This window comes from Canis aureus, chromosome 17, assembly GCF_053574225.1.
Source record: "Canis aureus isolate CA01 chromosome 17, VMU_Caureus_v.1.0, whole genome shotgun sequence".
Lineage (NCBI taxonomy): Eukaryota > Metazoa > Chordata > Mammalia > Carnivora > Canidae > Canis > Canis aureus.
In genome coordinates, this window is record NC_135627.1 from 29,454,487 (window position 1) to 29,471,236 (window position 16,750).

General features: G+C 53.7%; 1 protein-coding gene and 2 long non-coding RNA genes across 3 annotated transcripts; 2 read left to right on the forward strand and 1 right to left on the reverse strand.

Moving 5' to 3' along the window:
- Window positions 1–5,341: 5,341 nt before the first annotated feature.
- Window positions 5,342–7,247, forward strand: LOC144287501 (uncharacterized). Its single transcript, XR_013355289.1, has 2 exons — window positions 5,342–6,286; window positions 6,661–7,247. It is a non-coding gene; the product is annotated as an uncharacterized LOC144287501 (long non-coding RNA).
- A 1,167-nt stretch (window positions 7,248–8,414) lies between these two features.
- POU4F1 (POU class 4 homeobox 1) lies at window positions 8,415–10,977 on the forward strand. The gene is made up of 2 exons (XM_077854799.1): window positions 8,415–8,876; window positions 9,596–10,977. The coding sequence occupies exons 1-2, from the start codon at window positions 8,754–8,756 to the stop codon at window positions 10,730–10,732; spliced, it is 1,260 nt and encodes a 419-aa protein (XP_077710925.1). The 5' UTR covers window positions 8,415–8,753; the 3' UTR covers window positions 10,733–10,977.
- A 2,953-nt stretch (window positions 10,978–13,930) lies between these two features.
- On the reverse strand, window positions 13,931–16,136 carry LOC144287870 (uncharacterized). Its single transcript, XR_013355670.1, has 2 exons — window positions 15,779–16,136; window positions 13,931–15,508 (listed from the first exon to the last, which is right to left on the reverse strand). It is a non-coding gene; the product is annotated as an uncharacterized LOC144287870 (long non-coding RNA).
- Window positions 16,137–16,750: the final 614 nt, after the last annotated feature.

The window sequence follows — 16,750 nt, forward strand, 5'->3', positions numbered from 1 at the left end:
TTTATTATATGCACACTTTAAAAACAAAACAAAAACTTTTATTTAAACCAAGTACTTTGGGACGCCTGGGTGGCTCAGTGGTTGAGCGTCTGCCTTTGGCTCAGGGCCTGATCCCAGGGTCCTGGGATCGAGTCCCATGTCGGGCTCCCTGCATGGAGCCTGCTTCTCCCTCTGCCTGTGTCTCTGCCTCTCTCTGTGTATCTCTCATGAATAAATAAATAAAATCTAAAAATAAAATAAACCAAGTACTTTGCTAACTTCTATTTCCTTTAATCATCTTCCCAAACTCTGTAAGCCAAGAACTGTTATCCTCAGTTTAAAATAAGAGATTTGAGGGGTGCCTGGGTGGCTCAAGTCAGTTGGTTGAGCATCTACTTTCAGCTCAGGTCATGATCCCAGGATCCTGGCATTGAGCCCTGCATGGGGCTCCATGCTCCACAAGAACTCTGCTTCTCCCTCTCCCTCTGCTTGCCCTTCCACATGCTTGTACTCTCTCTCAATCTCTCTCTAAAATAAAATCTTTAAAAATACATACAAAAAAAAATAAATGATTTGAGGACTAGAGGTCACATGGCTGGAATGGTATAGAGCCAGGTCTTAGAGCTGGGCCTCTGACTAGAGTTTGTACCCTTCCTCTCCTATGCTGAGAGTTCACATTTGGAGGCCAAAGGATGAATGGATTTGAAATTTCCAAGGATTTTTTTAAATTACTTTAGAAATATTTCTAAACATGTTTTTAACATGTTTCTTTCCAAGTAGCATTTAATTCCTGCCAATGTTCCAGGGTCTAACTCCACTACTAAGTGGAAGCTCAGTGATGAGAGTTGTGTGCCACTTAGACATTTAGAAAGTTTGTATTTGCTCTGACATTTTGATGAATTTAACCCTTCCTCATTGGGAGGGTTAGCACTAAGGCTGTGTTAGAACAATATGCACTCGTGATAAGAGAAGCAGACACTAATCTGTCATGTCTCTAAAAACAGCATCTTTCGATTGCTCCTCTTTCTAAAATGTAATAGGTAAGGGAATGTAACATGATGCTGGGCTTTTTGTTTTGTTTTACATGCCCTTTAGTGTTCATCTTTTAATTTTCAAAATCTTAATTCCATCCACAATGACATGACTTTTTCCTGTTTTAATTGATCAGCTGTGACTAAAAGTGAAAATAGTAGGTTTTAAGATGTATAGCTCCTTAATTTCAAATTTGCTTTGTATTCTTATAATTTCTTTTCTATTTACATTGGTTTAGAACTAAAGTTACCACTGAATAGAGGAAGAACTTTGGTCTTAAACCCTAAGATGTTTCAGGAACTTGATTCTGTCTACTTGAATTGTTTTCAATTATTCTGTATAATACATATACCAGATTTTGTACCTGTGAGTGATACTTGTAGAACATCAAACTGAGATGAACAGTTTAACATTTATGGAGTGTGGCCCTATTAGATTAAAAGTGTTTCCCAAAGCTTCATAAGGTCTTTCATTCCTATTTGTGGGAGTCCTACAACACAGTCTTTGCTGTGATGATGTAACCCAATCCTTTTAATAATACTTGGCAGGGAGAAAACCTTTTAAGCAATGATCTCAGAGTGCATAGTGAACATTTATTGCCTAATTCTCGGAACCCCGCTCTGAGCGAGGAAACATCTAGTAAGATGCAGATTTCTTTTAAGAACCCATCTGGAGCTCAAGCTACGGTGATCTTCAGTTGTATAGGACGGAAGCGACCCAGAATACTTTGAATTGGAACTCCACTTCTTGAAATGGCAGATTCTTAGATCTGCTGTGTCTTTAGAGGGAGCAAGCCAACTCCCTGTAATAAATGTTAGTTGGATGACCCCAATGTGGAGACGTGTGTGCCTTGTGCAACGCTCGTAATTTCGTGGTGTAAAGATCTGGTTACCAAAGGCAAGGAGTTAGGCATTTACCGAGACTTTCTGTTCTGACAGAGAAGCTAGTTCTGGCCCATTTTGATCCTTAAAGCACGGTGAGTAGAAAACGTCGGTGCTGGGGATAGCATGGAGCAGAGAGGAAACCAGGCATCTCCACGGAAGTGCCGTTCGCGTTGGGTCTCTCAGGATGAGTAAGAGCTCGGTGTGGGAAAGGACGCGTCCTCGAGGGGCCTGTCGGTTGTCCTTGTAGGGGCGCCTGTTTCACGGGCGTCTCAGAAGAGGTGCCCGAGGCGCCACTGCCTAACGTCAGGGCATCCGGTTGAGAAAGGGCTCTGGATTGCTCCAGCCTGACCTTGCAAGTTTGGCTTTGCTCCGCCTCCTCTTTCTCGGCGTCCCCCGAGACTGGAAGGAAGCTCGCCCTCGCCGCCGGGGCCGGCGGCCTGCTGGCGAGACAGCGGCTCCCTGGGCGCGGGGAGGCGCGGGAGGCGGCCGCGCGGGCCCATCATCTGTCCATTAAGCCCGGGCTTGGCGCGGCGAGGCCGGAAGGCGCGACCTCCTTCACTCACGGGGTCATCTCCGCGCGGGGGGCGGGGAGCCGAGGTCCAGCCCGCTCGGCTCGGCTCCGAGCCCCCTCCCTCCCTCGCACCCCGGCCGGCCCGGCCTTCGGGACTTCGGGATTTCCGCGGCCAGCGCAGCGCGGCTCTTCCCCAACCCCGGCCCGCCGGCCCCCGGGAGCACCGACGCGCCCGAGCCCCGCGGGCCGGGATTTCCCGCGCTCTCTCGAGGGCGCCCTCAGCGCGTCTCGCCCAGGCCCCACCCCGGACTTGCTCTGCGGTTTCCTTTCATTTCATCACCACTCGCGAAACCTGGCGATTAAGACGCGAAACCAACAAAGAGTTTTCTTTCCACCTTAACCTTGCACACAATCCTTTAACAAATTAATTAATCCTAATGAATTAACACTTCATTTATTTAAACGCGCTACAGTCCATGAATTAAATTTTCATGCAGTGATTAAAGGCTGTTAAAATATGCATGATTTCGTTAAAATTTTATAATAAATCAGGGCAATGTGTTACATGACAAGGCAACTATTTCCCAGTCCCTCGCAAGGGGCTTTGATTTGTGCGGGCGGCGAGGAGGAGGGGCGGCGGCGGCGGCGGCGGGGAGCGCCCGGGCCCGGCGGCGGGACCCCACTCCGCACGTCTGCGGTGGGACTGGCGGCTTCGCGCTCGGCTCGGCGGCTTCTGGGCGCTCCCGGGGATCCCGCTCGGGCGGGCGGAGCTGAGCCTGCGGAGGGCGCGGCCTGCACGCGGCCGGGGCCGGGCTCCTCCGCTGCCCGTTGGCGCCCGCGGGGCTCCCTCGACCCGGGCCTGCGTGCGGGCGGGCGGGCGGGCGGCGACTGTCTGAGAAGAGGGAAGGCGGCTGAATTCCTGTGTCGTCGCACAGCCACTGGCGGGAATGCCTGCTGTAGACTCGCTCTGTGCCTTGCTTTAAACCGGGCACCTCCAACACCGCTTTCTGAACAGCGCGCCCTTCCGGTTTTGAAGGAGCCTGGTGGAGCGGGGTGGGGTGGGGGGCGTGGGGGGCCTTTGCTCCTCTTAGGATCTCCTCCCCAGGGCCCCGGGGTTCACTCGGACGGCGAAACTGGGACTGGCAACCAGCGGGCGGGGAAGGCCGTGCCCCAGTTAGGGCCGAGACGTAATGGCCCGGCTCCCCCCGTAGATGTGCCACAAGGTAGGTTGGCTTTAAGTCCACACAGAGATGCAGGTGGAGAGAGAGACAGAGACAGGGAGAGAGACAGAGAGACACCCACATAGGTAACGCCGAGAGTGGTAAGGACCGGCAGTGACCTTGACTGGGGCGCGGCCTGTGGGGTGGGCTGGTCCACATCCCGGAGAACGTTCCCGAAGAAGATGCACTTCAATGGAGCGGCCGGCAGGGAGACGGCAGCGGGGCATCTACCGGCTCACCCGGGAACCTCCTCCGCAGGTGCCAGCTGGAATCCTGGCTGAACGCGGGGCCGGAGCCCTACGGAGGTCACCGTGGGGCCCAAACCTCACTCGACCTCAGCTCTGGGGAGGGCGGCGAGCAGCCCCCGGGGCGGGCCGGGCCGCGGCACAGGGAAGTCCCCGAGCTCCCGCCGGCCGGAACGCGGCTCGGAACCGGCGGCCGGGGCAGGGCTGGGCCCCGCGGCTGGCGGAGGGCAGGGCCACCGCCCGCAGTGCGACGGGATGGGCGCTGCGGCCCCGCGCGAGCGACCTCCGAGGACCCGGGCACGAGCCGCGGGGAGCCCCGGCCCCGAACCGGAGCAGGGGGGACGGGATCGGCCTGCGCGAGGGGTAGCGCCGAGACGCCTAGGATCCGGGCAGCCCGGGCCGGGCCCTGGGAAGGCGCCTGGCGGAGCAGCCAAGGTGCCGCGCCAGCAGCTCCCCCATCCCACCCCGCGGACGGCCAGTGTGGGAGCGAGGGCGCCGGGCCCACCCAGGGGCAGCTCCAATTCCCGAGAACCGACCCCCGCCCCGCCCTCAGGGCCTGCTCCTCCCCCGCCGGCCCCTTGGTTCTGGCGCGGGCCAGCTCTGAGCCCGGGGCCCCCCCTGCACGCGGAGCCCCGGCTGCTGCGCTGTGGACTGTGCCTCCTTTCAAACTGGGCACCTGCCCGCCGGCAACGTGACGTCCCGAGCCTGGGAGGTGCAGAGCTGCGGCTCGGGCCGCCAGAACCCGAAGGGGCCGGCCTGCAGGGAGGGCCGGATCCCTGGGCTCAGGCCCGAACTGGGGCCGATGCCTCCTCCTGTGCACACACGCCAACTCCACGCACTCAAGTAGACATTCTTCAGGGCCAACCCCCTGGCCCTGAATCCGAACAAATAACTCGGGTTCAGTCCCTAAGGCGTGTGTGTGTGTGTGTGTGTGTGTGTGTGTGTGCGCGCGCGCCTGGGGCTGTTGAGTCCAGCGCTGATTTTCCCCGCGCCCCTTTGGAAGGAGAAAGGCAGCCCGAGCGGGCAGCAGCTGTCGGGCGCGCTCTCGGGATCTGTAGAGGTGGGTGGGTGTCTAAGGTTAGGAGACTTGACTCCCAGCACCGCCGGCCCTTGAACGGCCCCTCTCCTGCCGTTCACTCCAACCAAGGAATCTCTCTGCTCTCCGAGCTCGGGAAAAGGCAGCTGCCAAAGGAGATGTGAAGTGGGGCCTGCCAAAGGAGGAGGAGAAAATTAATTAATGAGGGAAAGAAATGTGTCTCTGATCCAGATGATAGACTCCCTATCCCTGGGGGCGGAAATTCCTTGGAAATCGATAGTTGTGCATTCATTATCCCCCTCTTGATAAAATGCAAAGCTATGAGATGGGGGGAGGGGAGAATCTCTGTTGGTCATTAAACAAGAAGAAGGAGTGGGGGCGGGGGGGGGGGGAGGGATGTTTTCCAGGAATCTATGCCAGGGCTCAGACCCCATGTGGGCATCATTAGCACAGTCAGGGGCCAACTAGTTACTGCACTTGCCAAACCAGAAAAACAAAGCAGTGACTTATTGGCGAGCCTCAGTCCACCACCCTTTTCTTTCACCGCAGTGGGGTGAGTAGAGAAAGACTTCATGAGGTCCCAGGAACTGCCAGCAGATCTGCCACTGTGCCTCACTCTCTAGCCTGGGGCTGAGGCCCAGCAGGGATGTGGCAGGATAACTGTCCCAGCATCATCTCCCACCCCATCCCATATTTCTCTACACCTCCCTCTCTTCGCACCTCTCAAGCCTGTACCATAAATACCCCTTTCACCTGGGGCTGCCCCACTCTTAAAGACTGCTACCTCCTGGAGGGCGGATACCCATATTTTATACCTCATTTTCTCTCCAATGTCTTGCCCTGGCTCAACCTGGTGATTACTAAGCATTTGAGGAGGGAAAGAAAAGTAGAAAGTAAATGAGGGAAGGATGAAATAATTGAACTCCGAAAAAGAACAAGCTACTATCAAGTTTTACAGCTCTGCGTGGGGACAACGTACCCCTCTGGTCCAGTGTCCATCTCCTTTTTAGGAAGACAGGAGACTCTTCAGTGATCTTCCTGCTTGCTCCCCATTAACCTCTGGTTTGCTGAACTCTCTGGCTTTTTCTTCTGGGCCCTCCACATCTGCCTTCTCTTCCTTCCTACATACATGTGTTGTTTGGTGGCACATTTTTGCTCTGTGACAAGCACCTTCTTAAGTACCATGGTGGACACAGATGAGCCCCAAATGGGCTTGCAGTCCATTGGGTTAGGGGTGGGTTGGGAATTGAACCCACAGCCCTCATATTTTAACCCCAGGAAAAGCTGAAATACTCTCGGCAAAGGTCTGGCCCCATCCCAAGGTGTTGCTCAAAGAAAGGTGTCCAAAGAAACTTGAACTATAGAAGGAACCTTGGCAGGTGAGTGCACTCCTGATCTCTGGCAGGGTGCCTGACTTCTGGGTTTCCTGGTGCCCTCCCAGCATCATAGTGTAAACTGAGATGAGCTTCCAGTACTTTGGGGGCCCACCCTGGAGGAACCTGTGCTGTTTGCAATTCTGTCTCCCATGGACCCTTCCGGGCCCCTAAAAGCCACCCTTTCCCTGGGGAGCGGGCAGGATCTAGACTCTCACCCTCTGCGGGACCCTTCCTTCCCTTAGAGAGACAGCTCAGGGAACCGCTGCCGTCGGTATCAGGAAGGATTAGGCTAAGCCTGGGCACCCGGTGTGAGAACTACCTTAGGACTTACTCGCTCCCTCCAGCGATGTCCTGCTTCTCTCGTCTATCCCCCATAGAGATAAAATTGCATTTAGCACTCCCAGGGGACCACGTAATGGATGGAAACGCAGCTCCTCTCACACCAGCAAGTGAACATTTTTCTTACTCCCGTCTCTGGCTGCAACGGGGGAGGAGTGTAGAGAGAAAAGAAAAGAAAGAAAAAGCCATGGTGACGCCTGTGGGCTCTTCTTGGAATTTGAGCATTGAGTGGGTATGCTAAATATGGACACGTTTATCCTAAGAAAAGATCCACACATTCGCAACTGAGGTTTATTGAAATGAGATCTGTTCTTTGGTGAAAATACAGTCCTCTTTGGTGTGGAAGAGACCAGAAAGATTATTTATCTGATCTCTGCCTCCCATAAGTAGCCTCTCGCGGCTCTCCAGCTCTCTTGCCACAGATGTGATAACATCTGGGCTGTTATTATCACCCGGGGCAAGCTCTGTGTCCCTGGGGACTTGGCACCTGAACTGTGGTTCTCCTGGGAGGCCCTTGATCTGCCTGCCACACAAGGGCCATAAAACAGGTTGGCTAATTGATTCATTCTTCTTAGGTTTTGATTTCACAATAAGAGAATACATAAAAAATAAAGTCCGGACCAGAGCTTAGGTTTCTTTCTTTCAAATTGGTTTGAATTAATATTTTAATCACACTTCCCTATAAACTGGCTTGATCCTGTCCCCTATTGGAGAAGAATATATGTGTATATAGAGATAAGAGGCAAAGAAAGCAAAAACAATGGGAGAGAAAATAAAGTTCTCTTTTCAACATCTTATTATTTTTTTCTCTGAAGTGAGTTCCTTTTCCCGGAGTATCCAGCATAAAGTGTGTGTGTGTGTGTGTGTGTGTGTGTGTACTTGCTGAGGAGAGGAAAGGATCCCAACAACACCCTGTTAACTATTTTTCCTTTTGATTACTAGAAGCCTCAGATCACCCGGAGCTCGTTTGAAATGTGGGTTTGTACACGGTTAAAGGAGACAAACAATAAGAGAAATGCACAGTTTCATTTCAACAGCGGTTCCCTAGTAGAAAGCACACGCTCCTTGTGGCTCCTAAGTGGCTGTCACTGTCGGTGCCTGACACAGTTATATTCACAACAACAACAACAACAACAACAAAGTATGCAGAGGAAATTAAATTATATGGAAATCAATAGCGTCTGACTGCTTCAAACAAATGTCTGTCACCGCGATTATTCTCCAGGAACCTATTTATAAACCTTGAAAGAAACAGGTTCTTGCAGCAAAAGACAGCATCTTCTGCATTTCTGTGTTGTTATTTATACCGTATACAGAGGAATGCGCGGGCATAATTTAACATACAAATATCCAGCTGTATACATTATATAACAGCTTGTTAGACATCCCGGGGTGGAGGTGTGCCTGAGTACTGCGCATATATTCAGGGCCCGCGAAGGAGACGGGGGAAGAGTTTGAGAGAGGGAGAGCACCAAGGGGCTTGCGAGCATCTCGAGCATCTCGTCTTCCTCCCCCTGAAAGGTGCGTACCCTGAGACAATAGCCAGCCCTCTCGATCTTGCCAGAGCCGCGGTGGGAAAGGTGAGGCGTGCAGTGCGCATGCCCGGGTAGCTACAGGTGCATCACCTGCGCTGTCCTTGCCGGTGGTCACTATAAGAGCGGCTCCCAAGCGCCTGCCGCGGCCGGGCGAGCGCGCGCGCGCGCAGACGCACGGCGCCGCGGAGAGCGAGCGAGCGAGCGAGCGCGCGTCAGACAGACAGAGACAGCTGATGCCTGTCAGCGCGGCGGGGCCGGGAGCTCTCGCGAGAGCTCCCCGAACCGGCCGCGAGAAGTGGGGCTCAGGTGTAAGAGGAGTGCATCCCGTCGGCGCGCGGGGCTAGAGCTCTAGGAGAAGTGGGATCGCGAGGCCGGTGCGCGGCGCTCTGCACGGTCAAAGGGAGCGCCGGGCGGCAGCGGCGGCAGCAGCAGAGGAGCAGCAGCAGCAGCAGCAGCAGCAGCCCCCGGCGCGGCCGCCGCCTCCGCGCCGCCAGCCGCCGCGGCTGCAGCCTCCGAAGGGAGGCCGGGGGAGCCGGCGTGCGCACTTTCCCGCAGACTTTCGGAGTGTTTGTGGATTTACATGCCAAGCCATCAAGATGATGTCCATGAACAGCAAGCAGCCTCACTTTGCCATGCATCCCACCCTCCCTGAGCACAAGTACCCGTCGCTGCACTCCAGCTCTGAGGCCATCCGGCGGGCCTGCCTGCCCACGCCGCCGGTAAGCGCCCCACGCCCGCGGCCCCGGCCCGCGCGCCTGCCCCCTCCCCGTCTCCGAGACACTGCATGTCGGGTGCCGGTGTGCGCACAGGTCCAGGTGCGGGGATTTGCGGGCAGGGATTTTTAGAGGAATCCCGCCGCGAGGCATGTCTTGTCCGGTGGCGCTTACTGTCGTGTACCCGTCGCCTCTGCCTCTGTGTCGGGCGCCTGCGATCAGAGAGCGGAGCGCTGGGGCCATGACTCTCGACTTCCCTCCACTTTCTCCGTTAATTTCACGCCTCGGAAAGGCGGCCTCTGTGCGTGCTCGGGTGCGTGACACGGGTCCCCAGCTGCGAGTTACATCTCCATTTCTTCTTCTTCTTCTTCTTCTCCCCCCCCCCTTTTTGGTCTCCCACGCCGGTTCCCGGAATGTGTTCTCGTGTCCCCCTCTCCCCTGCACCTGCCTCTCTCCCACACTCACGTCCCTTCTCCTCTCTCCCCCCTGTCTTGTCCCCAATGTGCTTCCTATTGCGTCTTTCCCGGTCTCCACTGTCCCCACCTCCCTTGTTGTTATTTCGGTTGCTTTGTGTTTGGTTTGCCCTCTGCTCGTGCTCTCCGGCTTGTGTGTGGTTTTGTTTTGCGCTTTTGCTTTTCTTTTTTTTTTTTTTCCCCCTTCCGTTTTGTGGCTTTGTGTGTGTGTGTGTTTGTTTGTTGTTTTGGTTTGGTTTGTGTCGCCTGCAGCTGCAGAGCAACCTCTTCGCCAGCCTAGACGAAACGCTGCTGGCGCGGGCGGAGGCGCTGGCGGCCGTGGACATCGCCGTGTCCCAGGGCAAGAGCCACCCTTTCAAGCCAGACGCCACGTACCACACGATGAACAGCGTGCCATGCACGTCCACGTCCACCGTGCCGCTGGCGCACCACCACCACCACCACCACCACCACCAGGCGCTCGAGCCCGGCGACCTGCTGGACCACATTTCGTCGCCCTCGCTCGCGCTCATGGCCGGCGCGGGGGGCGCGGGCGCGGCGGGCGGCGGCGGCGGCGCCCACGACGGCCCGGGGGGCGGCGGCGGCCCGGGGGGCGGCGGCGGCCCCGGCGGCGGCGGCGGCGGCGGCGGCGGCGGCGGCCCGGGCGGCGGCGGCGGCGGCCCGGGCGGCGGGCTGCTCGGCGGCTCGGCGCACCCGCACCCGCACATGCACGGCCTGGGCCACCTGTCGCACCCGGCGGCGGCGGCCGCCATGAACATGCCGTCGGGGCTGCCGCACCCCGGGCTGGTGGCGGCGGCGGCGCACCACGGCGCGGCGGCGGCGGCGGCGGCGGCGGCGGCCGGGCAGGTGGCGGCGGCGTCGGCGGCGGCGGCCGTGGTGGGCGCGGCGGGCCTGGCGTCCATCTGCGACTCGGACACGGACCCGCGCGAGCTCGAGGCGTTCGCCGAGCGCTTCAAGCAGAGGCGCATCAAGCTGGGCGTGACGCAGGCCGACGTGGGCTCGGCGCTGGCCAACCTCAAGATCCCGGGCGTGGGCTCGCTCAGCCAGAGCACCATCTGCAGGTTCGAGTCGCTCACGCTCTCGCACAACAACATGATCGCGCTCAAGCCCATCCTGCAGGCGTGGCTCGAGGAGGCCGAGGGCGCGCAGCGCGAGAAAATGAACAAGCCCGAGCTCTTCAACGGCGGCGAGAAGAAGCGCAAGCGGACTTCCATCGCAGCGCCGGAGAAGCGCTCCCTCGAGGCCTACTTCGCCGTACAGCCCCGGCCCTCCTCCGAGAAGATCGCCGCCATCGCCGAGAAACTGGACCTCAAAAAGAACGTGGTGCGGGTGTGGTTTTGCAACCAGAGACAGAAGCAGAAGCGGATGAAGTTCTCCGCCACTTACTGAGGGGGGAGTGGGAGGTGCAGGGCGGGGCAGAGCGGGAGCCCAAGGGCTTTGGGGGGCCTTTCCCTGAGCCCGTTTCCTCCTAGATCTGGAGTGTCCGTTACCTTGCTTGCATCTGGGGAGCCCCTCCGAGCGCACTCTCCTCCACCCCCTCTCCGCTCTCCCTGCCCTTTACCCTCCCCAGAGAAGCGGACTGGGGTGCTGGGTGTGGACACCCGAGAGCCAGGCGCGGGGGGAAACGGGGGATATTTGGGTGAGAGGGGAGTTTGGGGGAAGGAAGACAGAGGCTGGAGGAGGGGTTCAGAGGAGCAGATTGGTTCTGGGGGTTAGGGTGGGGGTGGGGGGGAGACTCGGGAAGAGTAGGGAAATGAACTGTTTTTGACCAGAGACACTTGTCAAAATCTCCTGGGGACCAAGGGACTATGTACAAAAACAAACCTACCAACCACCAAAAACCAGACAAATAAAGACAAACTAAAACAGAACAAAAGCAAAGAAAAAAAAATGCTTTAGAAACTTAACTCTGGGGAGCCGTATTCTGCAGCTTCATTACCCCCTAAGGAAGAGAAAAAAGAGCACCCCTATTACTACCACCAACCCCAACCCTACATACCTGAACTGAGTTAAAAACCGAAAACCAAACACACCAGAAGGTGAAATTCTGGGTAGCGAAGCTAGCTGTTCTGTCTCTGTGTTTACTTTTTCCCTCCCAAGTCTCACCTCCACCCCATCCGTGTCCTCTTTGATTTATTTTCTCCGTTCCAATGAGACCCCATACCTGTTCTCCATTGCCAGAAAGTGAGGGGGGTGGGCACAGCTGAATGAGAGGGAGGCTATTCGGGAGTCCCAAGTTTTCCTGTGACCTGGCCCATACTCCTGGCCTCGACACTGTCTGGTGGGGACGTTTAGAGAGACACACAGGGCTTTTGAGCTGACTAAAAGGCAGAATTTAGGAGCTCTGAAATAAATATTTTATTCCAGGAGAATAAAACAATTTGACAAAGTTTTTCTCTTTGCATTTCTGCTCTTATATCTAAGATCTGGAAAACAGATTACTTCCAAATAAGCTCCCCCCCCCCCCCTCCTCATGGAACTTGCTTGCCCTTTCATTTATTTTTCCCAGTGTGGTTTATTTTAAACTCTCTACTGACTTTTCCCCCTATTGATTCAAATACACTGATGGGGTGGAAGACGGTAGGAGAAATACTGTGCCCTATTTTCTCTCCAAAACAAGACCCACCTTGCTCTTCTAGGTACCCTTTCTTTCTCTCTTTGAAAAACATGAAATCTTTGAAATACTGGAAAGTTTCTGCTTTCAGTTGGAGCAGGACTTGGCTGGGAGAAAAATCAACTAAATCCCAGAAGAGAGGAAGAGAGGTTTAAAGCCCTTCCGTTTGTTTCAAAGGGGTCTGCATGTTGGGGGGGGGGAGAGCAAAACAACTGTTTCATTATTATTATTATTATTGTTATTATTATTCAAAAGTAATTTATTGCTGGGGATAAATGTTGGGTAGGAAGAACTTTAATTTGCACTATCAGTCTCCCAAATAGAAAATCATGTATAGTATTTCATAGTAATAATCAAGGTACTCTATGAACTGCTGCTGGATTTAAAAAATGAGACAGTTGAAGGTGGTTAGGTAAAATGCCTGCTTGGTGCACAAGATACTCTTTTGATCTCGTGTGGAGATGGTTTATTACCATCCTTTAATAAGAACTAAAAAATTGAAAACAGAACAAATGAGAAAAAAACTCTGCCATTTAACAAGACTGAAATCATGCATGATCTGAAAGGTGCAGAAAGAAACACAATTAGGTCTCACTCTGGTTAGGCATTATTTATTTAATTATGTTGTATATCATTGTTTGCAGCGCAAACATACTATGCATTTGAAACTGAGCACTAAACTGGGCTAGCTTTCTGATAGACCGTTTTGTGGATAGTGTGATTTCACAGTCTACTGCCTGTTTTCACCGAAAACACAACATTCTTGTCATATTCTTGTATTTAGAGGAAGAGAAAAAAAAAAGGAAGATTACTGTAAATATTTTCTTTAATGCACACACTCACACAGTGGTTACAAACTGCCAGTGTTAATCCTGAAATGTCTCACGGATTGATCTACCTGTCCATGTATGTCTGCTGAGCTTTCTCCTTGGTTATGTCTTTGCTCTATTACCTTTTCCCCTCCCCACTTCTATTAGAACCATTTTTGTGCGCCAAAATACAACAGGGGGATGTGTCCCGGTACGCTTACAAATAAAACATAACTGAAAGAAGAGCAATTTTATGATTTGGGTGCATTTTTGTTTATACTGGGCCAAGTCCTGGTAGAGCCGGTCAAAAAATGAAACTCAATTCAACCACAAATACAGGGGAGGATATTCAAAGGGGGATAAAAAGTGAGGAAGGGGTGAGAATGATGTATTTTTCTGCTGAATCAGAATTCACTTTCAGATAACTCATGTGAAAAGCGGTGCTCTGAATAAAATAAATTCTATATTAGTTGCCTGTGTTTATCAGTTTTTTTTAAAACTACAAAAACTCTTAAACCACAGCCCTCACTTCAGAGTGGTGGAAGGTTGTAAATAACCAGGTTCCCCCCCCACCCCAAATTAAATTGAGGTTCAGGGAAAGAGGCATTTGGAGGTATATATGTGGTTTTCTAGCCTATAAACATTTCTTTAAACATGTTGTAACTAAATGACTTTTCTTTGGAGGTTAAGAAATATATTTAAAAAAAAAATCATCCACTGATCTGTCCAGCCACCATGTCAAATGCCTGTGTTCATTTGGAACATTTAGTGTGCCACCTACTGCTCCAGAAAGGCCAGAGATGGTTTATTTCTTGGTGACCTCGGACTAGATTAGATGCCAAATGTACAAAGTTTCTTAATAGCTGGGATTATATCTTCTGACATCATCCTATTTTAGCCAAATCTTTTTAATTTCACCGGCAAATCTGTGAAACAAAACACTTGATGTTCAAAAAAGGATAATACATTTAAAAAGCTGTGATTTTAAACAGTTGTTAATGTTTTAAAAAAAAGCACTAGAGGTATTTTTAAAAATAGATCTCTTCCATCAAAATTGATTTGTTTCTGTTGTTATTGACTTGAAATGTCATCAAAGTTTTTAATAAAATGCATTTGTAAAAAAAAAAAAAACCCAAACTGTTATTTTATAGGAAAAGTACGACCAGATTTCATTGTTGGAGAATCAGGAATGAACAAATGAAAAGATTTACAAAGACTGTCTTTTTTTTTTTTTTCAATCTGCTCCAAACAGAAATGTTGCAGGCAAATACATTTGTATTATATAATGATGACCTATGTATGTAATAAGAACTTAAGCATTTGTTTTGTATTAAAATCCTTACCAAATAAAAAGAAGACGATATTATGTTAATAAAACACCATGAAAACACATGCTTTGCAGAGTTTCCTATTTTATGTAGTAGGAAACTGTGCAAAACAGAAATGCTTTGCTCTCTGGTGAGTGAATCTGTGTACCTGGGAAGGAATAATAAGACTATTCTAAGACACCTTTGTCAATTTAGGAAGAAACAAACAAGCAAACGTCCTCCTGAAGCGAGTGCAAAGGCTTTTCACTCAGCGGTAGTTGGCCTTTCAAAGTTTTCTGGTTCTGAAGAGGAACTACACTCTAAGCAGTTTCTGAAACCAGTCGGTGAGTGGAAATAGTAAAACGCGTGGCTCCGGTGCTTTAAAAGAATACTCTCCAGTTGGAGAGAGTGGGAAAATTGTGCTCCGTTTGTATTTCAGCTTCTCAGGAAATCCAGGCGGTCGTGGAGTAGGAAGGGCAGAGGAAAAATAAGCATGAAATGCACCTGCGACGTTTATGCCATCCATTCATTTTAAACTTCTCTTTGTCCCAGTCCTAGCTCAGGGTCCTGCTCCTTCCATAGGTCTAGGAAATGATGTCCTCAAGACACAGCAACTAACTTCTGAATAGATTTTTGTGTGACGCATGTTCTGAAATTGCTCTCAACTTCGATTACACTCTCGTAAATAAATCGTAGGCACTCGCTGCCATGATCGTATCAATTTTTACGTTGCTCGTGATATGAAGCCTTCTTCGGCCCTGTTACCACGCGCAGCACAAGGCAGGGCGCCCGAGCCCCTACGACTCACCTGGCCAGCCCCCGCCCGCGGCCCTCTGGGCGGTGTCGCCTGGGCCTCTCCCGTCGACCTTGCGTGAAGCATCCCCGCTGCACCTGTCTGGGGGGGGGGGGCGGGGGCGGGGATGAGCTTTCATAAGTGTCTAGTCCATGAAGTTGGAATTGTGACTTCTGACTCTGGCTAAAAAAGCAAGTGTTCCGCACTCCACTTGAATTGCCTTGGTGGCCAGCGGGATGATAAAGGTGAGGACCACAGTTATTACCTGGTGCGGTGCTGCTTATCGGTGTTCCTGGCGCCGCGGTCGTAGCCCCACGACGGGAGCCACACACAGCTCGCGGGCGGTTTCAAAGGAGACCGCAAGCTTAATTGATTTTTTTTTTTTTTAAATAGCAGCCGAATTCTAATTCTCGCGGGGAGCCTCTTTTCCACCTGCGAGATAAGCCTTGTCGCAATAATTACGTTATTTAATATTTGATCAAACCTTCGCGCCGCCGCGGCTGGCGGCGCGGGGCCGGCTCACGCCCTCCGGGGCGGCGGGCAAGGGGCGCTCCCGGAGCCGGGCCGGGAACGTGCGGCGGGGGCGCGCGACCGCCCCGCTCCGGTTGCCTTGCCCTTTGAATAATTCATGGCCTGAGAGTCCTGGAAATTAATAAAATGAATGATAACAAGAAGCTAATTAAAAACTTTCCTAATTGTTGTCAACTTGATGGGAGACAGGCAGCCCTCCCAGTCGCTCTGCCCGAAACGGGAGAGCCCGGCTCGCGGGGCTGGGCGCGGGCGGGGCGGGGCGGGGCGGGGCAGGGCCTCGGGAGCGGAGCGGACGAGCGCTCCTCGGACTCCGGGAGTTGCTTCGGGGGCCGCCTCGCGGGGCTGCTGCCTCCCCTGCAGCCGCCGCCCGCGGCAGCTCACCTGTCCCCGGGCTGGACTCGGAGTCCCGAGCGGGTGGAAGGGCGGGTGCCGTTTCCAACCACAGGCTGAGCTGATTGGGTCATAATTTGCAGCCAGGAGGGACCCGCCCTCCCCCGACCCGACTCGGATTCTCCCCCAGCCTCGGAGACACCCGCCCACCCGGGGCCGTCCGCGCGGGGCATCCCAGCGCCCCGAGCGCGCGAGCCTCGGCCAAGCGCCTCCTGCCGGGAGACTCGCGGCCTGAAGGCGTCCAGCCGCCCGAGACCGACCGCAGTTCCTCTCGGACGGCGGGACAGCCACCAGCCGGCGGGCCCCGGCTGCCACCCGGCCCCGCCGCTAACCGCCCCGCGACCGGTCAGCGGTCCGAGGCCCGGACCCCCCGCGCGCTTGCGCAGCGGTGTCGGGGGCGGCAGGCGGGGCGCCGCGGGCTGGGAGCGCCCGGCGGACGGGGCGCGCACGGAGCGCGCGGGGAGCGCGCGGGGCCCGCACATGCGCGCTGCGTGCTCCTCGTCCCCTGCGAGAGGGAGCCGGAGTTCCGCAGCGGGTAATTAGGAGCTCGCGCAGGGCCACTCCCACCGTGTGAGCGCCTCGGGGACGTCCCGAGAGGGGAGCGACTAGCAGCTCAGCGAGGTTCAAAAGGCTCCCCTCGCTGCAGTTTGCCTAGGTCAAGCGGACGCCTTAAGCACCACGAAACTTTCAACACTGGTTTACGTTAAAAATGATTAATAATAATAATAATAATAATAATAAGGGGAAGTAAGATCTCGGTTTTTGTTTTGTTGTTGTTGTAGTTAAGGTGCGCCCCACCAAAGCCCTGTCCTGGATTTGAACTTAATAGGCCAGGGTTTGTATCCGGGTGGGAGGAAGGCGGGCCACCCTGCTTCTGTCCTGGAGAATTTAGTAGAATCCTGGATCGCAAAACGGGGCTTGAAAATCTCAGTCCAGGGATCCCTGGGTGGCGCAGCGGTTTGG